The sequence below is a fragment of the Cryptotermes secundus genome, unplaced genomic scaffold, assembly GCF_002891405.2.
Source record: "Cryptotermes secundus unplaced genomic scaffold, Csec_1.0 scaffold545, whole genome shotgun sequence".
Lineage (NCBI taxonomy): Eukaryota > Metazoa > Arthropoda > Insecta > Blattodea > Kalotermitidae > Cryptotermes > Cryptotermes secundus.
In genome coordinates this window covers 728589-756178 of record NW_019737089.1, presented here as the reverse complement: position 1 = coordinate 756178, position 27590 = coordinate 728589, and the positions used below count along the sequence as shown (strand labels likewise).

Sequence of the window (27590 nt, the reverse complement as noted above, 5' to 3'; positions counted from 1 at the left end):
ACCCAATCATTTGGCATTAGAAATTGTAGATTTGACATTCATAGAGTAAATGTGTGCAGAAAGCACATAAGACACTGCTGACAGAAATATGCTGGTGGATTCTTGAAGCCTGGCAATCTATTTCACAAGATATGATGGTGAAAATCTTTGAAGTTATTGGCATCTCTAACAAGATGGACAGAAGTGAGGACCATTTCCTATGGCCTTAGTCCAGCAAAGAAAGCTTCCATCACTGCTGGTAGTGAAAAACAGTGTGTATTTTGATTAAAAGTAGTTAATTATAATATCTCCCCCCTTTTTTTACTGAAGTAATTAGTTTTGTAGTTATATGACTGATTGTAGAGAGAAAGTGCTACCAACAAATAACTCTGTGTATGCATGCTAAACTGTATGAGGATCTAGCTGAGGTGTCTGTAATTTCATGCTGTTAATTAGTGGTGTCTCAATGAGCAGGGCTGTACATTGTTTCTGAGGTGGAAGTGCATGTTTTACATAAATATCAAACTTAAATGTAATTTAGTTAGCAGATTATTCATCCTCTTTCCTGGTGTACTTGATTGGTGGATAAATTTTTTCTGTGTAGAAGCACACTTCCACTGTTCAGAAGTATTGTTCCCTGTACCCATTCATGAGCTACCATCATTCATGTCAGTTTACTGTGTTTGTTTCAGAGCAGAATTGATACAATAGTAAGTGGTCTGTTTACTTTTTTTCTGGCAGGCTCAGTATGAATTCCTGCACCGTGCCATTGTAAATTATGCAGACCTCCATCACCTTACAGAAGATCCAGCCTAGGCTGTGATAAACATCAAGTTGCATTCCATCAAGATGAGTCAAACCAGGCTCTGAATTTGAACTCCTGCTGAGCCATGTTGTTGAACTCTGCTTAGTTAATCTGTTGACTTCCACTTTTCAGCTGTTTGATTACTGAAGTGTCAGCTGAGTGCCTGTGTATGTGTGTTTAACACACAGTTGTACATAACAGTAACTGAATATGTGCAATCACATTTGGGGCATGGACATATATATATATATAAAATGGACACGTGTTATGGATAACATTGTGCCAGCAGTGACTCAATTTTATCATGCCAAATTCATAGCTGGAACAAATTACTCACCATCACGTATGCTAAATACTTGTGGATTGTATTCCGATTGGCTTGTCTCATGCACGAGTATGTCAGAAAATTGTAGCATTTCATTCTTTGTACCTTAAGCTGCTGTCTCAGTCATGATGGTCTTTGTGATATGCAAACATCTTCACATACATGTCTGTGTATGTCCTCACTGTCGTGTGTTTGCAGTGTTATACAACATGGCAGACACTCAGCACCTACTTGAAGATGCCCACCCATTTTATTATTCATTGTGACTTGTCATGTATTGTGTGGTTCTCAGTTTAGTGTCTTGGTTCAGTTCTGTCTGATAATGTACAACATGTAAAACATAACATAGATCTGTTAACATCATGTCCAAGAAGTAATATGTGAGTTGGCCTTGAAGTAGGTGTTAATTGAAATGTTTGAGGGAGAAATTCAGAAAGGTTAATGAACTTTTATCACGGATATCTGCTGTACTGCATTTCATGTTGCAACTAATCAAGCCCCCTGAAAACTTATATACTTAGGCCAAGCCATATTCTTTCATTCACTGATTGAAATCAGGATGAATTTTGAAGGTATTCAAAGTGATATAAATAATGTGAATTACTACTGGTTTATGGGCCTCCAAGTTTTTATGCTCGTTTCTTAAATCAGGCTCCAAGACTGTTACACTCAGGCTCCACACTACTTGAAGGATAAGTTTATAACAAAAAAAAAATCAGTATCAGCAGAATGGAGCTCTTGCAGAACTTAAGCAAAACCATTTTGACTTGAAGCATTTTAATCCAAAAAGAAAAGTAAGAAAACGCTATTTACTACCTTCAACCATGTAAATTTGTTTATAAAGCAAATGGCAAGTTAATCATGTGCTTGACATTTGATTAGCGGTATTTCCAGTTTTTAAATAATTAGTATTTTAATGTTTATGGAAAAATGACTTTGATAAGAATATATACGACATTTTATATACACACTGTATGATACTCTTAGTTTGAAAGACTGTCAGATTCAGTTACTGTGAAGTTTATTTTTTATATCAGATAATGTTGGTACTAATTTCTAAAAATATCAGTATTTTCTATTTATAATCTCATCAGCATAGCTAGATAGTGCCAGTCTTTTAGTGTTAGTAATATATTGCCATTATGTTGTTCTCACTGCATTAAAAGAGACGCTTTCAAAGAAGTGATTAATTTAAGGATGGAAGAATGAAGGACTCTATTGTGTTTACTGACTGCAGTAAAAGGGGAGGATCAGGTTGTGGATCAAAACATAATTAAAGTACAGGTTATCTAAGCTTTCAGTATTTTTACAGTTTATTGTTATGGGATAAAATTTTAAACACTCGGAAGTGTGCATTTATTACACACAGGATGCTTTGTATATTTAGTATTATGATAGCAGTACGTTCAGTATAGAAAGTATATGTAGGGCGAGGGCACATCAGAGAAACTGGCAACTGCATTTTCTAAGAAATGTCACCAATTTCAAGCATGCAACAGAACGGGAAAATAAAAACATTTGGTGCATCCGTTCTCCTGTGACAGTTTAAACTCAGGTTCTTATATTCACTTGTTTCGAAAGAACTTAACCAGGATCTGGACTCCTTCATCCCATGAGAAGTTCTTTCCCAAGTCTATTTTGTCCTGCCTTACATAGTCTGGATGACATTTGTCATATATACCAGGCTCCAGCTCAATTAACTTTGCTACTACAGGACTGTGAGAAGACTGGCTTGCTTAGTTGCCTGGTAGTTGAGTTTTTTAGTCTTCCACGAGTTTCGTTGTAATCGCATTGGCATTTCCTTGGTTTGCATTCCTTAGTTCAGTTCTCTGTGTTCAGCTCAGTCTGAGGATGATTCTCAGAAATTGTGGTTGCCAGTTCCTGTGGTATGCCCTTGCCCTTAGATTTTTGTAGTTATCATTTTGATACAAAATTATACATATACTTAGAAACACAAGAGTTCCTAATTCAGTGAAATAAAACTCAGTCAGACCTGTACTTTGTGTGATGGATAAGAAAGTTAGGTGGTTTTGTAGAAACTTTTAGTTTATTCCACTGTGTTCAGCATATTTTATGACATAACAGATCTGAAGCCTGCGATTCCCATCTTCTCATTTTCTTTTACTGGATTCTTTCCATAGAAACAGTTTTGTTTTTTATCACTTTTCCCTATGTAGTTTCCATTTTTATTGTACTGGCTTCTCTCGCCAAAACAGACATGTTAACTCAGCATAATTTTATGTCCCTCACATTGTTCAAGGAGTACAGACCATGACAGAATCTTATTGTGTGAACAAATTAATTCATGAGTCATGATATTCAGTCAGAATGTGTCATCAACTGATGCTGTATTTGTGCTGCTGACTGATATCTGGTCCTTCCCTTACGAACTTAATTTCATAAGCATTGGTTTTTGTTTGTTACTTAGGCTTTATATTGTGAGTGTTAGCAGGCCTGGCAAGGTGGTCACCATATGCATGCATGAGTTCAGGCAGATAATATCACAGATGGTCAAAGTAAATGTTTGGTTTCAGGTTTAGACTCTCCTTGTTCATGTGGAGTTGCACCAGGCAAGTTTTGTTAAAATCTTGTGAATTCTGTAATCTAGTCATTGCAGGGTGCATCAGCACTTGCCTCCAGAACAGAAAGTGAAAGTCAAAACAATATCCTCTTAATCAGTATGGACTAATGAAAACTATGAATTTCAGCTTAAAATAAACTTAGTATGTCACAAAATGTAATCTCAGGTTCTGTTTAACTCTCATGTTATTGTGGTTGACATGTACGTGCAACATTTGGAGGAGTGATCAGCATTTTAATAACTTCCTTTGTTCTGTTTAACAGAATTTTGAAAATTTGCATTTTTACCAGAATGTTACCATGCTATGCTACAGTGTTATGGTACTTGTTTTATTGTGTCTTTATTATGAAGTAATATGAATTTAGTTATGTATGTGAATACAGTGCTCAAGAAGGATATATGATACAGTTGCAAGTAATTTTGTCTTATCACACCTGAGAAAAGGTGCAGTGGTCTAGGAAATTTAGAGTTTTCCATGGAAGTAGATGAAACACAGACTCATCACTGGGTTAATTAGGCCAGAAGTTCAGTATTCAGTTTATTCCTTTTCTAACTGTGTCAGAAGAATAATATATGTATCTTTAAAGGTCAAGTCCATACCAGTTTATTGTGCCATTTCCCACCATCAGGAAGGCCTGTGTCAAGTAAATGGGTTGCACTAAAGATGTTGGTGTAATTAATGCTAAGTTAGGACATAATTAAACAAGGCAAGTAGAGACATCTCAAAGTGTTGGAATTATGGCAGCAAACTGGAACATACAACATTAAAAAAGTTGATCAATTTGCTGACAAGTGGCAGTCGCTCAGTCGGTATAGTTTGGTTTCAGACTCCAGGCTTCGGAGTTGGTTAGATCAAAGTGTTGGTATAAGATGAACTCTGTTCAGATATAATTTTCTTGACAGCAAAATGTAATTTTTTACAGCCAGTTGCAGAAACAAATCCTAATGCCACCCTCAGAATCAGTGAATCTTTGAATGATACTTGTTTTATATTGTTGCAACTTCAAAGGTCTCGTTGCTGTGTGAGAAGATTCCAGTGACATATGCAACTAATCATATTAATATTCATTGGATTTGTTTCTGAAGAAGCCCTAGTTTCATCTAATTTTTCTTCCATACTGTTTCCCATCGGTTCTGTCCAACACTCATCTTTTACTACAAAACGTTTTTACCAATCAGTACATCGACTTGTCAAGACCATCAGCCAAGAAGTTTTTATGGCATATTCTATGAAGTGACTTTTTGTTGCATATTTAGACTAAGAAATCACATTGCTCGATACCATATACCATATTCTCGGTATCAGTCCACTACAAGGAAAAGAGCAACTGATTTGGTTATTATCCTGTGTAAGACTCACTGGAAGGGCATATGACAATTATGCTTCCACCAAATTACTCTTGGCATGCACATTCGCAGTGTCATAAGTTGAAAACCGTGTATATAATGACTACTGCAGGATGTAATTGGTGACCATATTATATTGCCTTGTATTACCAGTATGAAAATGTGGGGTTTCTTTAATATGGGAAACTTGTGTGCACATCCTATTATGTAAACTCCATATTTTTATAACTTTGTGCAAGTAATCTCACAGTTGTCATGTGCACACTGCTGAAAACCGAAGTGAATTATATTCATATATTTATAAGTTCCACATTTCCTAGTATTTAGATTTTAGTATCAGCAGTATATGAGTTAAGAAATTTTGTATATTATTACATTTGACACTATCTAATTTTTGATAAGCTACAAAATAAAACAACTAACATTATATGTTCAATGCAGTAATTAATTCAGTGTTAACTTTTTTTCACATGCCTTAATTTCTGTGAGTATAAAAAAAAAGGACATTCCTTGTGTACTGGAACCTAGTTGAAATAAAATGATATTTCTTATGTTGGGTTATTAATCACTTATTTATTATTCACTTGTTTAGAGTTGTGTGTTTATTCAGAAAGTTTGTTTCAGCAGCTTGTTCTCCTGTTCATTAGCCCATTGTTTTGCTTGTGTGTTGTTCCCTCTAGTAGCATGTGGTGCTGTCTTCACTGCTGAATAAACACATAACTCTAAACAAGTGGACGACACCCCTTATGAGGTGGAATAGGATTTTACGAAAAATTTTAATGGATTTTAAGCAATAATTTATTTGTAAGATTTGAGGCTTTCACAGCGGTGACTATGAAGAAAGCAGTCTTCTGGGATTTGGCACCGTGTATATGTGGTGTTAACCGACGTTTCGGAGGAACGTCAGTTAACACCACATATACACCCCAGAAGACTGCTTTCTTCAATAATTTTATTTTAAGTAGACTGCAACATGTGATGTTAGCGCACTTCAGGACAGTGTAAGGGTTGGATACATTAAAACACCTGAAGATGGCCATCTAGGGCCGAAACATGTTGTGCCGAGTGTTAAATGGTGAATAAAACAATTGTTGCATTATAGATGGACCATGAATGCATAGACGTTTGGTTAAAGATTTGCAACAGGATGCTGAAATGCAGAATTATTTCTTGTGACATGCTATGAATACTACAGTATGGATGGGTATCCATTTAATGAACTGGCAGATATGAATCTTATATATGTGACTATGAAAATAGCAATGGTGAGAAGACTGTACATCTGCCAGGAAATGTTTCCACACTGACGCCATCTAGCACTAGGCGGAGGTGAGTGGTGAGCTTCATCCCCAGATATCCTATTCGATAGAAGGCTATATATGTACAGTTCTGTGATTGATACCAAATAGCTAACTGGCAATATTTTGCATATACATAATTGAAGTAACACCAAAATCCGACATTTTGACGTCGCTAATGTGCAGCTTCTTGTTTTTTGCTTGGCTTATTCTTCGACACTAAATATCGCTGAAGATGGAACAGCATGTTCCTCCATGATGTCAGCTGACTCCACAGCCTGCACGGTGTTATATCCCAGAAGCCCAGAAAATAGAATTCATCATAAACGCCACTGTGAGAACCTTGAGTTCTACATCACTAATGCATGTTAGAGCTCCTTAGGCGTCCTTGGGCTCGTTTTGGCTTCTCTACATTGTCCTCCATCAGATTCATCAGAATTGGGTTACATATCTATACTTCATAATGTTATATTTTAGCGTCCTGTTGCACTGATTTAAGTCCATGATTTATTTCACCGTCTTTTAGTGCATACACTTATCTACCTCATTCCTTTCTCCTGCACTACATGTTTCGGCACAAAAGTGCCATCTTCAGGTGCTTATTCGATTAACGTTAAACTAGTTCACTGCATGCCTTGTCTTCATATTAAAAATATTAAAATTGTTCAGGATTTTCCTACGTCGTATCTCACTTCTCGAGTCACCTCTAATCTCTTCTGTCGGAGCACTCTTTCTATTATCTTGTGTGTATTGTGCTTTATGTTGTCTTGCTCCTGTGACTGCGTGTGTATATGATAAATATATATTTTAATTATTTTAATATGNGCAGTACAAGAGATTTGGTGGTGAAAGTATTTATTGCTATTCTAGCGAACAACGCATTCCGGGGGAGGGGGGAAGCTCCCAACAGCAGGTGCTATGTTAGCATACCTTCTTACCGATTGTGCTTTCGGCCCTGTCGGCCATTTAAATTTAGTTAGTGTAGGATGCGTAGAGATGGCAGCTGTAATGCACCCGGGCCATGTTGGCCCACCAATAACGAAGAGTTTCACGGGGCTGTTCTTGATCCATGGTAGATAAAACCCTGGTCTTCCATACAGGTTGACAGCAATGGGGACGGATGATGACAGTCATGATGCACGTTGTAACAGACTTTTCTTAATGTTTACAACAGGTATAAATACACTATTACGGTAGCTGTCACAACCAAATTCCCAAGGATAGAATTCCTCATACTCACCGCTGTGAGAGCCTCATATTCAAAAATACGTAAATCTGCTGGGCTGAACGTTTTGACCGGTTTTGACGGTGGTGTCTATGTAGAATAGTACTAATCTGCTGGGACGTGATTCCGCGTAGTCTGGTAGAATTACTCCAACGTTTTGGAGAACGAACTTCATCTTCAGGATTTCAGGATAGGCCGTCCTATGCGGTCCTGTGCGTTACTGTGGGTTGTGTGTTTGCTTCTTCCACCGAAACGCTCCGAAACCTTGGTCCTCAAGTCCGCTCAAGTCTGAAGTCTGTATGTACGTGCGCATGCGAACACGCTGACTGAAAATGTGTTGTAATAGTGTTGGAAGCGTTGGAAGTATGGATGTTGGTTGTGAGCACGGTGTGTGAATGAAAAGTGAGAGGTATGCCTGAGGTGTTTTAACCAATGTGTATTTTTAAGTAACTTTCTTTTTTATTTTTTTATTTTTTTTTCTGTAATGTATACAAGCATATACACACTGTAAGACCACGTCTGACAACGAAAGTTTATTCTTGTTACTTTCCATTTGCCTTTCGCTCCTGGTTTAAGGTAAAGTTAAAGTTATGTTAATGTTAAAACAAATCATTCTTCGGGCGTACGTATTATACGCCGAAATAAAGATGTGCAAGTGAAGGAAGGCTAGCTATGTAAAACATATTTCTAAATTATAAATTTATAGAGATATGCCAATATTTTAAGGAATGTAAACGAATTTAGACATGTGCCAAAGTGTCATAGATATCATAGTGGTTGCAGAAGATAGTGATGACGAGGTAAAGGTAAAGCTATCTGAAACAGGCCGTGGAGGTCGCGGGTTCGATTCTCGATGATGTAACTGGATTTTTCAGTTGACCTAAACCTTCTGGCTGCGCTATGGCCCTAGAGTGGATTCAGTGTGTAACAGAAATGAGTACCAGGATGATAAGAAGAATGTGTCAAAAATACGCTGTGAAGGTAGCAAATTTTGTGATTCCAGATCAGGCAGTGAGTTAGCATATTCTGACATAGAATGTATCACTGACAGCCAAGTTACTAATGATGTGCAGAACTGTTAAACAAAGGCCCCTGAGGCTGCATGTAGGTGAAATCAAAAGAGGCTTATAAAGTATACACATACTGATATTAATGCCAGCATATTATTACTCAGAACTGCCTGTTTAAAATGACTGTATTTGATGTTACCAATGTCATGTTTTCGATAAATTGTGTATTGCCATGTATCTTTAATGTACAAGGTCCAGCAAGGAAGCCTGACATTTTTAAGTTTGCACTGATTTAGAAAGCGTCAAGTTTCCCTACTGGACCCTGTATAATTAAGGATGTATAATTTTCACAATTTCACATTATAGGATGTAGGCAATTTTGAAATGTAAATTATTTATTCCTCTAAACTTGCTGTCTAGAGGGTGTGCAATTTATTGTTAAGACTAGTTCCCTCAGTCCACATGGCAATCTTCTCTTATAGACCTTCTAGAGTACCTCATAATCCACAGCCTGCTTTTCTAATGTAATTAGCTTACCTTATTTTATAGAAGAATCTCAATGTCATAACCCTGTGCTGTAAAATGTTTCTAGACACATTGAAGCTGCTGCATGGGAATAGGAGATATTTCATGCCTGATATATTCTTGAAGTTCTTCCAAATAATGCAGTTGTTCACATACACTTTTTTGTCATGCCTTGCAAATACAAATTACAGGGATTTAAATCAGGTAATTACAGAGGCCACAGTCCTTGACTTCTGACTTGTTCACTGAAGACTTCTGCTACTGCCTCCATCAAATTGTAAACAGTGTGTGACATAGCATTATCTTGCAGAAAATACTCCTGTGATTTTCTTCATCAGTCATTTGATGAATGAAGGGTGATAAAATCAATATCATATAACTTTCACAATTTAATGAAAAAAAAAACAGCACCATGCACTGATTGCACACTAAACCCCAACTTTTAAATCATGCATATGCACTTTATGAGCAGCGTGAGGATTTTCTTTGCCCCAGTATCTCTTATGTTGGCTGCCTGTTCATTCATTCATTCATTTATTTCAAATTCAGTAAATCCAAAACATAGGTTGAAATACAACCCTGGATATAGAACATGTCAATAATAATATTAAAATAAGTTCCAAACATTGAAACAGTCAAGATAAACAATAAAAACGATATAAAATAGTACACAGTGTAATAACAATTTCATTAAATACAAACAGATTAAAACAAAGAATTTAAATTATCAGTAACATGAATCTTCTATATACAATTCCACCCAAAATATATTAAGTACAAAAGATTATTATGCGCTTTAGTTTCAAGATAAATATAAGCAATAAATATAACGCCTCACATACCAGTTAAATATCATATATACCTGTCACAGTCATACAATAGTCTGAAATCATTTACATAATTTAATGTAATCGTGTGTTAAAAAATAAATTATTAATAAAGTATTATAAAAATATTCATCGGGAAGTAGTTTGGTAAAATTCATCAATGCTATAAAATGCATGTTCAGTGAGATATCTTCTCAATAAAAATTTGAACTTCTTAATTTCTCCAGATGATGATTTAATATTCAAAGGTAATTTATTATACAATTTGCTTCCAGAGAACAGGACTCCTTTTTGTGCAATTGATAAATTTGTAAAGGGTAAGTGTAAATTGTAATTATAACGGGTATTAATATTATGTATTTCTGTATTAAATTTGAAATAATTTTTATTCTTAATAACAAAGAGAAGCAAAGAAAAAATATATTCAGATTGGAGTGGCAATATTTGTAACTTTTTAAACAATTCCCTACAAGAATCATATTTTCCTGATCCAGACATAATTCTTATGATTCTTTTTTGTATTTTAAAAATGTTCTTACTAAAAGGGGCATTACCCCAAAAGATAATGCCATACTTCAATATTGAATGCACATAAGAGTGATAAATCGTCTTTATTGTATCCAATGACATAAAGGGTTTTATTGCCCTTATTGCAAAACATGCTTTGCTTAGTCTTACTGATAATAAAGTTAAGTGATTTTTCCATGACAATGAACTATCTATATTTATTCCCAAAAACTTTGAACAATTAATATTTGTAATTAATGTATTAGTAATTGTACTTTGGATTTCTATTTCTCTATGCTTCTTTAGGAAAAATTGTAAAAACTGTGTTTTATCACAATTTAGAGTTAAAAAGTTTTTTTTAAACCATATCATTGCTTCATTAAAAATTAAGGTAACATTACTTCTAAATTTTTCAGGATTCAAATTAGATACAATAATACTTGTGTCATCAGCAAATAATACAGGCTGAGCTAGTTTTCTTAAGGAAGATGGGAAATCATTAATGTAAATAAGAAATAATAGTGGTCCCAGTACAGAGCCTTGTGGCACTCCATGTTTGACCATCATCCATTTAGAGGATACTTTATTCAAATTATTATCATTTATAATCGTTCTTTGATATCTATTTTCAAGGTATGATTTCATTAGTTTTATTGCTGAACCCGAGATTCCATAAAATTTCAATTTTTCCAGTAAGACATTGTGATTTACACAATCAAAAGCCTTTTGTAAATCACAAAATAATCCACCCACATATTCTTTTTTGTCCAAAGAAGTTAATATATTATCTAAAAGATTATATGTTGCCATTTCAGTAGATGATTCTTTTCTAAATCCAAACTGTTCCTTGGCCAATATATTATTCCTATTTAAATGAGAATAAATTCTTCTATAAATAATCTTTTCAATGATTTTAGAGAAAGTTGGAAGAAGTGAGATTGGCCTATAGTTAGAGATTTCAGTTTTATCACCCTTTTTATAGAGAGGCTTAACTTCAGAAAACTTAAGCCTATCTGGGAAAATACCAGTTAATAGTATCTTATTACATAGATATGTTAGGGGAGACAGGATATACGGGGCACTAGATTTCATAATCTTCAATGATATTTCATCATAGCCATGAGAATTCTTCGGTTTCATTGACAATATTATTTTTTTAATTTCATAAGAATTAGTATTACTAAAGTTCATTTTTGGAAATAACTGGTGTGAATTTTGATGTAAATAATATAAAAAATCCTTATTATTATCAGGAGATTGTTTATAAAATTTATTGTTGAGTAATTTTTCAGCTATAGATGAAAAGTAATTATTAAAAGTTTCTGCAATATCAATTGGATTTTCTGACAATTTATCATTTGTTTTTATCTTAATTATATTATCAACAGATCCTTTTTTGTTTGTAATAGTTTTCACAATATTCCATGTAGTTTCCATGTAGTTTGTGTAACCACTTAAATTGAACCATTCCTTGTCAGAGTAAAAACATAAGTTCTGTGTTAAGAAGTCTGTTAAATACTGATTCCTGAAACTACCTGCAGTATCCAATTCTTGCTCCACAGTCTGGAAATAAAAGGCTATGTATGAGTGTAGATTTGTAAGGTCATGACTTTAGCAACTTTATACTAATGAGAGAGAAAAGACATGGTGACTTTTTGAGCTTGGATTCTAATCAAGCACTAATGTCATCAAGTTGTTCTTCAGACAATATAGATTTCTTTTTGTTCAGCGACAACCCCAAAAAACAAAATTTTATTGTGGAATTGTAAATTGTTACTCTACAGGGCACTGTGCTGTCAGGATACTTCCTATGAAATTTTCTACAGGATTTGCTACAATGAAAACCATATTATAATCCAAAATTTGTTATTTTACTCTACATAAACTTTAAATTTGATGCTAAACCAACAAGTAAAGAATAATGACTATTTACAAATTCTTTATATTTCAGGTTATGAAGTGTGGAAAGAATATGTGTCAAATCAGGTGACCATAAATTCATGTATTTAATATGCATCTCAGAAAGAAAATTGTGATGCTGGTGGTATCACTGTTGTTCATTTTTGTTGTTGTTCATATACATCAGTCCATCGTCACTGATGATGATCCGTATAGTATATATAAGCAGAAGTATTATCTTGATGGTCTGAGTCACTGGTACAACTATTCTGGTGAGTTTTCGTTGCTGATTGTCATTTACATTTTACATATTCATCTCTGATATTCCTACCTTTTTTGTATGCTAAAATCTTTGGGCAATAAGCCATGTCAATGTTGAGTTAAAAATCACCATACCATACATCTCCATCACCAGGGCCAATGTAGTAAGTGATCATACATTTCTGATATGTTTACCAGACTCGCAAGTCGATGCCTCATTGTACTGGCATGCTATGCAGAAGGAGGGTGGAGTCAAATTGTGCGGTCACCCATCCAACCCTAGCCTCTCACCATGTCACTTAGCCTGGTGTCCTTGCCCATGCCTCTGTTTGTCTTTGTGGGATTTTTCTGGTTTATATGCATTGGAGCATCATATTAATCTGGCGCTGGGATTCCATTCGTTGATATCTTTGCTTTGGACCCTTCCTCTCTGTTGATATTATTCAGATATAACCTTTTTTTGTTGCCTCTTTGCAAGTTGGTCATGTAGCATGATGTTTAGGCTAGTATGTTGACCTCTTGAAAAATAATCTGGTGGACTGATCCATTGCTATGTTTTGTCACTGTGGACATGTATTGCTGATAAAAATGTAGATAGGAGGCATGGCTTTTACATCTTGCTTCAGTGGATTGATCTTATAACAGTCTTTCTCTTCACGCCCTCGATGACGTATCCTTGGCTGTAGTTGTGAATGCCATGTGGTTTTAGAACCATGTCGAGGTGCTGAGAATGGCTTGAGGGAATTAAAAGGGAATGATGTTCAGGGTGTGAGGATGAAATTCTCTTCAGTGCTTAACGGGCCTTGCTCCAACAAGAGAGGGTTTATTGAAGAAGTCCCTGGATCACACTTTACCGATGAAATGATGGACTTGATTTATTTGACAGCACTACACAATTCTACAAGTCAGTTGCTTTAGGTCACAGATGCAACTGTTCTGGTATGCAAGTATATGCAACACCCAATAGTCATAATTAATACACTGAATGTTACATGTATACCCTCATTCTGAATACTACTACTACTACTACTACTACTACTACTACTACTACTACTACTACTACTACTACTGCTACTGCTGCTGCTGCTGCTGCTGCTGCTGCTGCCGCCGCCGCCGCCGCAAGAAGACCGCCATCTGAAATCAGCCTTCAAATACTCTTAGATGATGTAATATTCCAGAACCTTCCGTATCAAGATCTTTCTTGAATCTTCCACACTATTCTGGAAGTTTCTTTAATTGGGCTGTTGGGAGGGGTAAGCGATTCATATACAGCAGTGGATGTCAAAGATTGTTCTAGTAGCTCTTATCTAAACATTCCTCACCACAAATTCTTAGAATAGTTAATGCAAAACTGGGTATAAGTCACATTTAGTACAGAAATTATATTGAGACCTAAGTATTAATATTTAAGAATTAGGACAGCAAATAGTGATCAGTTACAACCTGTCTGTCCTATATACACTTTTCCACATTTGTATGGAATGCCATAAACCTCTGAGACTTCTTCACTGGTCTCGGAATATGAGAACTGTTCTCAGCAGGGATGTAGACTGTCCTTATATTAAATTTTCATAGTAATCTGCTGATATATGATGTTACTTTTGGAAAAGTAAAAAGACCATCCAAATCCCTCCACCCTCACTGTATTGTTCTCTTGTGTTTCTTAATCATGGCTCTGTTGAGGGCTGTTGTGCCCATTTTGTCACCCTACATCATTTATTGTTTTCACACAGTTAATGAGTGTGAACACTCTGTGTTCTTGTGATGGATGGTGGTGTGACTTTGAAGGTCTGTATGAGTCGCTTTTCTGTATACTGAATGTCCTCCACATGAATCAGAAAAAAAGAAACTAGAAAGACAAGCAAAGAATAGCATGCCAAAAGGAAGACAAAATAACTGACAACAGGGACACCAGGTTAAGTGATATGGTGATGGATCAGACTCACAATTTGACTTCACCCTCCTGCTTCATAGGACACCAACAGGATGAACCATCAATTTATATATATAAACAATGTGTGGTCATTCACCACATGTTCCTTGATAATGGAGACATAGGAGAACTCAGAAATGTTGGTTTTTAAGTAAACATTTACACAGCTGATTGCCCTGGAAGATTCAGCGTGTTTATTTACTGTGAAAGCTTCAAATCTACATTTCTACCTTTACTTCAGCTTTAAAGCCGATAGTGCCAGAAAACAGAACTACACTATTCAATTTAATTTTGTGTGTAGATTTACTGAGGCACTTCAGATATTCTCCATTGTAAGGAGTTACAAGGTAGAGATCTTCCAAATCTTGATTTTTCAGCCATAAAGAAGTATGGTTTTCAGCAGATAAAATATTTCTTTAAAATTTAGTACTTTTTAGAATCATTTGACTGAGAAAAGGCTGTGTACTTTGGAAAAGAAGATCAAAGTTAATTTATGTTATTTAAGCTTATGGCCTCAAAACTCACCAGAGTTATGCCAAAAACTTCAGGGAGGACACAAGAAAATAAAATAATCTGGAGGCCACATCACTTATTTGTTAGTATACTGTTAATTGAGATACTTATGTTTAAGTGGGTTTGTAATGAAGAGAGTAAGAAAATACAGGGTAACAAGTTCCTTGACTAGTTCTGAAAATACTGCACCAATTTAAAGGATTCAAATTTATTTTAGAATACTAATTTGTAATGTTTCGTGTTGAATAAAAACATAATTTTATTTATGGACCAGTCAGGAATTTACACTAACTGTTTTTTTATATTAAAATAAAGTAAATTGACTCAGTTGTGCCAGCATAACTTGTTTTATTTCCTATTTTGGCTCAGTATCTTTGAAGTTGAAGCAATATGGAAATAAATGTGTTTATTTTGGATTAAAACAATCTTTGGTGATGAATATATTGCAGGCATGAAACCACAGCATCAGTTTTCAATTCAGACTGATTCTCAGTGCACTTAACAGAACCATAAAGCTCTTTCACTCATGTAAATATTTTTTTGTGCAGTGTAGTCCCAATTATCTATACTAATGATGGGGGAAGATGCACTAATAACTGAAAAGCATAGATAATCCAAGACTATGGTGATGCTTGAATATAGCAATTAAAAATGTATGGAGAATGTTCCGTATATAATGCCTCCTATTTTTTTTAATCAAAACTACAACAGGTACAGAAAGCATAATAATGCAGTTAAACAGAGCAAGATTTCAGATACTTACAGTTATTTTTCCACATAATCACCACCATTTATTATGCACTTTTTCCAGCGATGAACAAGAGCCTGTATGCCATGCCCATAAAAGTCTGCGCCAGCAGAGGCTAGCCACTTTCTTACAGCTGCAGTGACAGCATCGTTGTCTGGAAAGTGTTGCCCACGTAGTCCATCTTTCTTAGGCCCAAAGAGATGGAAGTCTGAAGCTAAATCGGGGTTGTAAGGTGGGCGTGGTAGGACAGTCCAGCCAAACTTTGCAATGTGTGCATTGGTCGCCAAACAGGTATGGGGTCTAGCGTTATCATGTCGCAAGCAAAAGGTTATCTGCTTCTCTGGCCTGACTCGGGAAATGCAGGCTTTCAGCTTAGTCAGCGTCGTCATGTAGTGTTCAGAATTGGCAGTCTCACCAGGCTCCAGGGAATCCAAGAAAATCACATCCCGTCAATCCCAAAAGACCATGCACATCACTTTAACTGCTGATGGCTGTGTCTTGAACTTCTTTTTTCTTGGGGAATCCAGATGTCACCACTCCATGGACTGTCTTTTGGATTCCGGCTTGTAATGGTGACACCACGTCTCATCTCCAGTGACAATGCTGTCCAGAAACTTGTCACCTTCAGCCTCAAACTTGTGCAACAGGTCCTGACAAACTTTCATTCAATGAGTTTTGTGGTCCTGTGTAAGCATCCTCGGGACCCACCTGGAACAAACTTTGCTATAATCCAGCTTCCCCAACATCGTTTCTAATGCATTACAGCTGATATTAAGCCATGCACACAGTTCCCTGGTCATTATCCGCCGATCTGTATGGATGAGCTGATCAAGGTGTTGTTCACTGTGTGGAGTGGCAGCTGAGCAGGGACGCCCAGGGCATGGTTTGTCGTGCAGTTCACTTTCGCCACTGTTGAAACGCACTACCCACTGCCTCACTGTGCCGATCTATATGGTTGAGCTGATCGAGGCAGTGTTCATTGTGATGAGTGACAGCTGAGCAGGGACACCGAGGGCGTGGTTTGTCATGCTCTTCACTTTTGCCACTGTTGAAACGCACTACCCACCACCCTACTGTGCTGACATCCACTGTATCATCTCCGTACACCTTTACCCAGTGTCGATGGATGTCGGTGGGTGCAATTTGTTCGGCAGTGAGAAATTCAATAACACATCTTTCTTTCATATGCACTTCTATGTCAGATGCCATTTTGGTAGACTGCTCTGCTGTCACTATCTGTCGCACAACAACCAAACTAACAGTACATTGGCGGGAAGGTTCAACGTTTATACAGTACCACCAACATCCAGCTGAAATGTTACATATTAACACAAAGAAATAGGAGGCATTATATATGGAATGCTCTTATAGTTATCTAAAAAAATATAAGACATATGAAAAAGTGCTTTGAACATAAAATATGTGTTTCATTTTTCTCTGCAGTGTTTGTTCAAAATATTTCTCTCTCCAGATACTTGGCGTAAACACATGTAGATGTTCATGTAATATTGTTTTTAAAATTATCTGATTGAAGTTAATATTGACATGGAATGATGATTTTTTTTATAAAATTGTCCAATATCAGATGTCATGAAAAACCATCCAGCAGCTCTCAAGTTGTTTCATGAGCACAAATAGATGACTTGATCAGTCTTAATAGGTGCTCTCTAGAGTTGTGAACTTGCCTGCATGGATAAGCCACAATCCAAATAATCCACACATGAATCAGTTATATACTGTATGAATTTGTTGCATGCATGCCTTTTAGACTTTGGAAGACACACATATTCTTTAGAACCTTGTTATTGAAATTCATGTGTCTAATCATTCTTGACTGTTCTTTCCTAATCCAAACACAAGAAACAAAATTACACTTGACAATAATTTTTCGTTCAACTCAGTATGACCAGATTGTTTTAAGTGCATGTCTATATGACATTAATTTAAATTAAAATAATGGAAAATCATGTTATATTTTAGCGTCCTGTTGCACTGATTTATGTCCATGATTTATTCTAACTGTCTTACAGTGCATACATTTATTCACCTTACTCTCCTCTCTTGCACTACATGTTTCAGCACAAAAGTGCCATCTTCAGGTGCTTTTGTGCTGAAACATGTAGTGCAAGAGAGGAGAGTAAGGTGAATAAATGTATGCACTGTAAGACGGTTAGAATAAATCATGGACATAATGGAAAATCAGTTAACTTTTTATATATTTGAAATGAAATGTGATTTCTGAAGGTAAAGCTTGTTTCATATTTCTGTGTATTGTTATATATTCTGCTAGTCTGAATAAAATGGTCTATTTTCATTGAGCAGTTCATATTGCAGGTGAAAGTGATTTAAATGGGCCAACAGTAAGCATGGATAATCCAAAACTTATCACCAAAATTCGAAAGAAGTTTCTCTTATCTCCATCACTGCATATAGAACCATACAATCTCAGTTTCCCACTTCTCTATGACACATCCATGGGGCAGTCTGAGATGATACTTAGTATTCTTGGAGACCAGGTAAGTCATTGTCATTGACTGTGAATCTGCTACAGCAGAACCATGTCAGTTTATCATTAGTTACATGAACTCATTACTTTATTGTCACTGTTTTACAAAGCTCTGAACAGTATTAATTATTATTCCATACATCTGTGTCTTCTAGAGAGGTATGCTTTCTTGAGCTCTCATCCAAGGTAAGACATGACAATAAAAATACTGTATGTTCCATGAAAGTATCATAAGTAGAAATATTCAAAGAAATTCACTCCTTGTTTGTAACCTTATTATTACTGTTTGTAGAGCAGTGGGCAGTTTCTCTCAGGTAAGAAAAATCGCAAAATGCGGCATTATGTAATTAGAGGTTCCATCCATACATAAAAATGTTTTCACTGCAACCACTGTATATACCAGATGATACCATAGTTGCTGAAAGTGATGTCCTCCAACATCCAGGTGTGTTTCACATTAATGTAAACAATTCTGACACACTTTGAAGATCACCTTCTATGATTTGTAAAATAATATTTAGGAGTTTGATCTGTAGAACTTCCAAAGTGCCAGATTATTTCTATAGGATGTTTGTGGCAGTTTCCTCACTGATAGAAATCACACATATTCAGATCTGGGGAATGCAACATGACATAAACAGACTATGGGTATGATATTGTGGATAATCCATGTCTGTGAATCAGTGGGTGTTTATTCTTGTTGTCACATCCCTGTTGCTTTCTTTGTATCTCTGTCCAGCCATGGTATGTTACAGTACTGAACAATTCATGTTTCTTTTTTAGAATTTCAGTAGGGTGACACTAGCATATGATGTGAAAAATTCATTGTGGGTTCAGCAGAGAATTTTCTGTGCATGAATAATCAGATGACTGGCAATTGCTGTGTTTTGTGATATGATAGTATATAGTCTTAGTATAAGGTTACCAGTGCTTTGAATGAACTTACTGTCACCATCTCTGCCCTGAAGGTGGAAGTAGAATGTTGCTCTGAAATGTTGGTAACATTCTACCAGACTGTTTGACATCACATCCTAGAAAATAACCCTCTTCATAGTCACCACTGTATAAACCTCAGATCTCACTTGAATGACTATGACTTTAATGTTTTCCAGATCTGAATGTTTGTGATTTTTATCCCTGGGGAAACTTGAAATGGAATATTGGCAGAAATAATAAGTGCACTTTGCAGCTTTACATATCAAAATATGGAATGTTACTCGAGAAACGACAGAAGATACAGTGTAGCAGATGCAGTTTGTTTCATTGGTGTGAAATGTGCTTGGATATTGGGGCATTCTTCTTTCAGCAGCTGTTGTAATGTCAGGTATGTAAAGTGGTTTTTACTAAAATCATTTTGTATGTATGGATGGAACCTGCAATTACACTGTATTGGCAATATGGGGCAACTTGTGGCTTTCTTACAGAAGAGAAGCTGCCGACCAGCTGATGCCTGGCCTAGGTGACAAACAGAGGAATGAACCTCTCTGTTTCTGTGATCAAGTTTATGTTAGTTGAGGTACATAGTTAACAGAGAATTAAGCTAGATGTGAAGAATTTTTAAAAATCTGGAAGCAGATTTTAAATAGTTCTTAAGTTATTACGCTGACATATTGTGTGTGTAGATTAGTTTTACTTCTGTATAATTCATTTTCTTTCATTGTGCCTGTTTCATAAGGGTTGATGGATGAACAGTCTTCAGACTCTGCTGTTTTCCCACAATATTTCCTTTATAATTCCTTATCAACTCCTTCCCCTCTTCTTGATAGTATTAACTATCATGCCATAAATTCTTCCTTTAAATTTTAGTTCTGACAGCCTTTGCTGTATCCTTGTTCTGTTCATTCCTTTTATGTTGCCAAATTGTTGTTATAATATCTCTTCTAACTATTATTAATGAATTTTGTGTTCTGCTTTCTCTAAAAATATTACGTTTAATTTTATCCCTTTTCTCCCCTCAGTACTTCTCTGAAATTTTCTGTCCATTGTTTGGATTTTGCTTTTGTTTCTTTATGTAGGATTCCTTGATTGAACATTACAATATACTGTCATGTGATGGAGTGACTATAGACAGGGTTTGGATTGATAACTGGATATATTGAATTCTTACAGATCCATAACTGCAAGTAATTATAACCATTTCACTAATTCACACACATTACACTTCACTAGAGCACACAATTGGGTGTTCTCAACCTGCTGTGTCTTCATCATCGGTCTTCTGGTAATGGCATCCAACAGTGGACATTCCCCATCCTCTGGGTTCTAAATTGTCCCTGGTCTCTGCTACAGCAACTCTCAACTAACCAACCAACTAACTAACTAACTAACTACCTCTGGACTTGTCCTGCTTATCTCGGTATGGACTGCATAGAAAACACCATTACTCTTGTTGTTTGCAGTTGTTGCCATGGAAACATCCTTGTTTGCAGAACCATTACTTAGTAATGGCTGTTGTATATTTGCTTATCTCATGGTTGTTGCCCAGCAACAGGTCTACATGCCACAATACCATGGAGATTGTGGTCATGCATTGTTCTGGGATATGTCTTTTCCATAATGTTCCATGTGTACCTAATAGAATGTATAGAATTTTTTCTTCTTTTCTTAGTATCTCCATTAATTTTTCCCTCTGAATTTATTTGACTTCTCATATAAATACATTATCCACCAGTTTTAACAGTTATTCTTTACTACGTGTGTTGTCAGATGTACTGTGTCACACAGTACATCTGACAACACACGTAGTAAAGAATAACAGCGGCACGCACACGGGAAGACTACACAGGATAACACCTATACAGTGTGGGAACAAGAACTAGCCGCTACAGCACTTTAGACATAGGGCGAGTAACCCTAACAATTTTAAATTTGGAATTTGGAGAAAAAAAAAATAAAGGGTTTTAAAATTAGAACTAAAGATTTTATAGTGCTACTACAGGTACGTCAGAATTAACGTGTGTAAAGTGATCTACATCCGGACAGATATCAACGAAGTAGATGTTGATAATAACAAGGAAAGTGTTTTAAATGTTAAATTTTGGGCTGAGTGCAGTGTGACAGCAACGTGAGTGTTATACACCTGATGATGGCCGTCTGTAGCCGAAACATGTAGTGTGGGTGAACAAGATCAAGGACACATAATATATTGTTTGCACTTGGGACGGAATTTGTATCATTATATCATTTACAAGTCATGTGTTAACATTGTCAGTAAATCCAAGCTCCAATTCAGAACCCTGTCTATAGTCACACAGAAATTGTGACAATGTTTATATGTAGGATTAACATTCATGTATTCTTAGGATATTAGAGAACATGTTAGAGGTGTTGAGAATATTTACTTTGAAACTGATAATTTGTATCTGTGCAGAAAGAGGGATTTTTTGTGGAATGTGGGGCATTGGATGGTGAGACACGATCCAACACTTTGCACTTTGAACGCCACCTCAACTGGAGTGGGCTTTTAGTAGAGGCTGACCCACTTAACTTTGCAAAGATGGAAAACAAGAAAAGGAAGGCATACCTGTCTCCCAGCTGTATGAGCACCAAGCCATACCCCATAATGGTAAGTCAGTATGCGCATTACAGGTCACCCATATTTTAAACTAAGTACACAAGGAACTTGGTATAACAAGGTCTGTAAGTTTTTTATTACGAGGTCTTGTTGTAATTAGATCCTTTCACAAGCTCCAAAATGATGCCTGAATTTTTTCATTGAAGAAAGGCTCAATTTTGTACTGAATTCCATACTGTAGCATGGCTCAAATACAGAATCATCTTGACTTTATGTTCTAATTATATTTGGCAAAGGGAAGGAATTATGAATCTTCTCATGATGCAGTTTTCTCCAGCCTCCTATTATTTCATCCCTCTTGTGTCCAAGTATTCTTCTCAGACACCCCCAGTCTGTTCTCAGCTTTGCAAATGTGGAGAAAAGTCTCACACAAAACAGAGGCTTTATTTGGCACCTTCATCATTATAAATGATTTTTTCATAATATTTTGGTGCAAGTGTACATGCAGTTGGCTTCCAAAACTGTTTGCAGCTGGCAGTCCATAAAGGTATCATTAAGCCACACTCTGGGCCTCTCCTGTATCTAGGAGAGGAGAAGGAAATCTGCAGTCAAGAATCAAAGTATTGGATGTCTGAATAGAGAATTTACTCAGTCTTGAGAGAAAAATGCTTAGCACACTTAAACAGAGCTATTCAAGAACATCAGCCAACTCCTCAAAATGTTATGTAGTCACAGTAGAGTGTGGTGATTTTAGGGCCACACTTAGCATAACTTTATGTCTTCAAGGTCATATCCTTTCCAGATTTTAGTCATACTTAAAAATTGAGAACTGTCAGTGTTCCAGAGGCCAGGGTTTATCATTTCAAAGCAAAGAAGAGATTCAGGAAGAACTGATTGCCTCCTTTCCTTTCACTATGTGTCAACTATTTAATATGACACAGACCACATAGAAAACATTGTGTCCAACAGTTCAGTTGTTAATTGTATGTTGCCATGAGAACATGTTTACCAAGCTGTTGCCTAGTTGGGAAGGGGGGGGGGTTATACTGGGATGCATAGACACAGAGAGCTTGGTGATCTTTTAAGCCTCCTTTTGTTTTTCAAAATAAGGAAATTAGGTTAAAAATGACATTAGTATATATAAACTTTTCAGCTGTTACTGTAGCATACGTAACAGACTGAAGGGCCAGTTGTGAGCACAAGAATTTATGCATGTTTAGGAAATCACACAGTTCTCCTCTCAGGTAATGCTCAAGGCACCAGCAATGTTGAACTATTCTCTGTTACTTTCTTATCTCTTTGATAAACATTTCATACAATTTAGAAATTATACATATGGCATGTTCACTCATTTTCATTTATTTATCTTATTTTAACTTAAATTGGTGTATGTCAACAAATATTCATAAAGCTCTGCATTTTCCTCTCTCTTTGCAGTCCAAGTAATTTCTAAAATAAGCAAAAATGTATACAATATGGTTGTTCACAGCAGTGAACATTCATATTATGGCTATCTAGATTGTGATACCATTTAATGTGCTAGATTGATACTAATGTTTCAGAGGAACGTACTTCCTCCATCTTTGGGCTGACTACTTTATGTCACAATCTAGCGGGCCAAATGTAAGGTGAAATTGTTTCTTTCTATAATTTTCTTACAAAGTACACCTAGTGGCCATGCCATAACTCAGGTGGTAAGTCACTGGCTTCCCACCACAGCATCCTGAGTTCAAGCCTGGATCAGGTAATTGTGGAATTTGTGGTGAACAAAGTGTCGCTGGGTCAGGTTTTCTCCAAGTACTTCAGTCTCCCCTGCTAATCTTCATTCCACCAATTGCTCCACAATCACCATCATCTATCATTGGGGTCTGGTACAATAGGCCAGTAGTGGCCGCAGTACCAAGTGGACTCACCCCACTAAGAATAATAATAATAAAAAAAAAGAACACAGTACTACTCTCCAATCTTTATATTGCAATATCTGTGGGAATACCAAGACTGCTCAGAAATATGTTGCCTGAAGTCTGAAACTGATATTATATTTGATATTGACAGCCTTAAAATTTGTACATTGGTAGTCAATCCAGTGGTTTAGAAAGCAGCATTGAAAAGAGAATGTTCTATATTCTAGTTGTAGATTATGTGAATCCACCTCCTTTCAGCCTATCAGTTTCCAGGACACTATTTCATTAGCACTATACCTTAAATAAATAAAGAATTAAGGTACATTCACTTATAATTTTATAAGTACTATTTTCCCTCATTACGCATTGTGTTCCTTTTCTGTGTGTGCTTGTTGAATAACATTCTAGTCTTTCTGTAGAGACCATGTCATATTTACATATGTGGATATGTATGCATGCATTTAAGTAATGATAGAGATATGTGAATTCATAAACATCATTTGTGTCTAGGATTCAGACTGTAACTCCAGGATCTGAGACCAAGACATCATGTGGACCAGGGTTCAAGACACTATAATTTTGCATGTTATTTGTTGTGATTATTGCGTATTGGAGGACCTCAGATATTGCCTACCATTAATGCTATAAATTTCTTGATTGCTTTGTCTGACATGAGGAGGTGATAGTGGATAACATGTAGGGCAGTCAAAAAGTTCCTGGAATTCCACTGCAAATGGAGAACGAGCAATAAGATAGTGCATACACTGTTGTGGTGGGAAGCTCAATATGTCTGCTCGCAGACGCAATGGGTCTGGACATGTTTCAGTGTGCAGTGTCATTACTGTTCCGTTTGGATTAGATGTAAGTGTTGGTCATTCGGCGCAATGTCACAGTTCGAACAGCGTGCAAACATCAAGTTCATGTGCAAATTGGGAAAATCTGCTTCAGAGACACTATTGGCCCTGCAGCAAGTTTACGGTGATACTGCACTAAAGAAATCTGCAGTTCACAACTGGTTTCCCCGGTTTAAGAATGGGCAGGAGACATTAGAGGATGACCAGCGCAGCGGGAGACCTTCGAGATCCGGAATCGAAGACATGATTGGAAAAGTGCGACAGCTGATTTGATGTGATCAAAGAATGACCATCGCGGAGTTGGAGCAAGAAGTTGGTACTGTTACTGGTCATTTCTATGTGAAAATTTTGCAGAGGATGCACAATGCGGTTCGGAGGAAGCGGCAAGACAGGTGGCAGGGACAGTGGTTTCTGCATCACGATAACACACTGAGCCACACATCGCTTCTTGTGCAGCAATTCCTCTCCAAGAAAAACATTCCTGTCATCACTCAACCACTGTACTCTCTGGACCTCGCTCTGACTGACTTTTGGCTGTTCCCTACTCTGAAAATGGGCCTCAAGGGGACACATTTTGCAACCATGGGGGACATCAAATCAAATGTGACGGCCGAGCTCCAGAAGATTCCAAAAGAAGCCTTCCACCACTGCTTCTGGCAGGATCGATGGAGCAAGTGTGTGTGCGCGCAAGGGTCCTACTTTGAAGTTGATTAGGTGTGCGTTGCCGTTTGTCCTACCATTAGAGTGCTATACCACCATTCCAGGAACTATTTGACTGACCCTCGTAGATGATATATCAGATATTCCATGAATATCTCCTTGATAAAATACATTCCATAAGTTCTGCATGTTTGTTGGCAGGTTTCATTCAAGCAGGACTTTAATGTTGGAAAGATATCTGACTATCCACCTGGGTACAAAGAGTTTGGATATGTGGATGTGCAGTGTTTTCCTCTGTACTCCTACTTGCTAGCACTAAACAGAACAACAGTTGATTACTTCAGTCTTGATGTAGAGGGCAGTGAACTTGATGTGCTGAGGACTGTCCCATTTGAAAAGCTGGATATCCGGGTAAGTCCCCCCCCCCCAGCTATAACCATAGCCATTCATGAGTCATGCTATTATTAGTGCATAGTAATTAATTCACTCCTGAAAGAAAAGATGTTATATGACCATTGATGTAATACGACGATGACAATGACCATGTTCATTAGCACATCTGTCTCATTTTGAATTCAAGTGTGTTGCACTGCATTGCCGTTTCCTCAGTTTGTGCTACTCCGTTCTGTAACGTGTTCAAATCAGTTTCCTTGGTGTGCCCTCATCCTAACAGTACACATGGGGCATGAGCCTAGAGAGGGCTTTTTAATAATCTCCTTGACACTTATGCTAAATTTCACAGCCCACTTATATTTTGAAAGTGGGTAGAGTTATGCATTACAAACAAATTATTCTGCTTTATTTGGTTTCACTATATAAATTTTGGTGTCTTATGTTGCAGACAATGTCAGTGGAATTTGTGCATGTAAAAGAAGGGAAGAACGTGCTAAGGAAATTTGTTGAGAGGAAGGGATATGTGCTTCATAGTGAAGTTATACGTGAAAATAATCTCGCCAACGATTTCATATTTGTGAAGTCATCAGTTGATGCAGAAATTAATTCCAGGTTGCTGTAGCAGGTGTGAGGAAGGTAGCATAGTTGTTTCACCATTGTGCAAAAGTTGTATACTACAAAATATTTCCCTTTATTTAAATTTTTATGGCATACAATTTGAAGTTTCTGCATTTAACTTACATGTAATTGAGAGAAATTCCATAAAAATGAGGCAGATTTATAAATCTTTAATAACTTCTCTTGGTTTCTAGTCTTTCATAACTATAAAGAATAATTGATGAATTAATATATACTCAAACATAATGCCTAATTTTGTTTTCACTCAAAGTGATGCATGTGTGATTATGTCTTTGTTGCTGTAATGTGATATGGTCCTTATAATACTGAAATCACTACATTGTACTGATGTAGCAGTTACAGTAAAGTTATGTTGTAAGATTGTGCCCACTATGCCACATGATACAGAAAGTATTGAAAGCAGTATCACAGATGAAAACGATGTTACATTTGATTAATATGAAGCTGTGAAGTTATACATTATGGTCTCCGGTTCTTTGGAGCAAAAGTGTCCTTCAGTTGTAAAAGGACATAAGGATGATTGTAAGTATGAATGCAGATTATGAGATGTGTTAGTTTGGGGCATAATGCCCTTCAGTTTCAAAGGGACATGGATGCATCTCATGAAGCATTTAAATAATCATAAATTCGTTCATTACAGTGTGGCATTTTAGATCACAAACTGTGAAAGCATTCTTCAATAACTTTTTGCTGTGAAATGAATTACAGTGTAGTACTACACTGACCAGTCTGACGCTGAAAGAAGAATTTCTCATATTTCAGTGTACAGTATCTTTATAAAGGTAGTGAAACATCAATTTTATATTTTTGGACATAGTACCTGATAGTGACATTAGGACAGTGGTTCCCAAACTTTTTCATTTGGCTTTACCTCCAAATGGATAACTTTGTTATTTGTAAGATTTGAGGCTTTCACGGCGGTGACTATGAAGAAAGCAGTCTTCTGGGATTTGGCACCGTGTATATGTGGGTGCCAAATCCCAGAAGACTGCTTTCTTCAACTTTGTTATTTGTTTTCTCTGATTGTTATTAAAAAAAAAATATCATTTGCTATGTGCTTAGCTTAAGTGCACAGTGTCTGGTGATGTAATGCTTGTATGCCTAAATTGTTTATGGATGTGAATGGAAATTGTCCTTTTGGTAACAAATACCAACTTAATGTTAGTTGAAGATAATACAATTTTTGCTGAGTGATGGTATAATATTGTCACATGTATGCGTGACTACACACAGGATTTGGATTGATGACTCAATTTATTGCATACTTTAACACACGACTCATAACTACACTTCGTAGTTCACTCTTACACACATGCTAGTGTTCTCAGACTTTTACA

At 36.5% G+C, this 27590-nt stretch overlaps 2 protein-coding genes across 5 annotated transcripts in view; both read left to right on the top strand.

The window, feature by feature from the left end:
• LOC111870087 (tyrosine-protein phosphatase 69D) overlaps nt 1-5588 on the top strand; it is a 91370-nt gene extending 85782 nt beyond the window's left edge. Inside the window, exon 26 of the mRNA XM_023862068.2 lies at nt 721-5588. Within this exon, the coding sequence (XP_023717836.1) occupies nt 721-795 (75 nt within the window). The 3' untranslated portion in view covers nt 796-5588. The remainder of the gene's footprint in view (nt 1-720) is intronic.
• A 1882-nt stretch (nt 5589-7470) lies between these two features.
• Nucleotides 7471-27204, top strand: LOC111870105. 4 transcript variants are annotated; one of them, XM_023862113.2, is made up of 6 exons: nt 7471-7509; nt 12381-12600; nt 18118-18299; nt 21660-21854; nt 25423-25632; nt 26063-27204. In XM_023862113.2, the coding sequence occupies exons 2-6, from the start codon at nt 12441-12443 to the stop codon at nt 26234-26236; spliced, it is 921 nt and encodes a 306-aa protein (XP_023717881.1). In that variant the 5' UTR covers nt 7471-7509; nt 12381-12440; the 3' UTR covers nt 26237-27204. The 4 variants fall into 4 exon arrangements, with proteins under 4 accessions (XP_023717881.1, XP_023717879.1, XP_023717880.1 ...); XM_023862111.2 differs by lacking the exon at nt 7471-7509 and adding an exon at nt 7708-7969; XM_023862112.2 differs by lacking the exon at nt 7471-7509 and adding an exon at nt 7976-8136.
• The last annotated feature ends 386 nt before the right edge of the window (nt 27205-27590 follow it).

Excerpts from the sequence above, each read along its gene's own strand:
- LOC111870105 (XM_023862113.2), top strand. The coding sequence starts at position 12,441 with ATGCATCTCAGAAAGAAAATTGTGATGCTGGTGGTATCACTGTTGTTC. Across the intron at positions 12,601-18,117 it reads TCACTGGTACAACTATTCTG|GTGAAAGTGATTTAAATGGG; the intron begins GTGAGTTTTCGT and ends TTCATATTGCAG. Across the intron at positions 18,300-21,659 it reads TTAGTATTCTTGGAGACCAG|AAAGAGGGATTTTTTGTGGA; the intron begins GTAAGTCATTGT and ends GTATCTGTGCAG.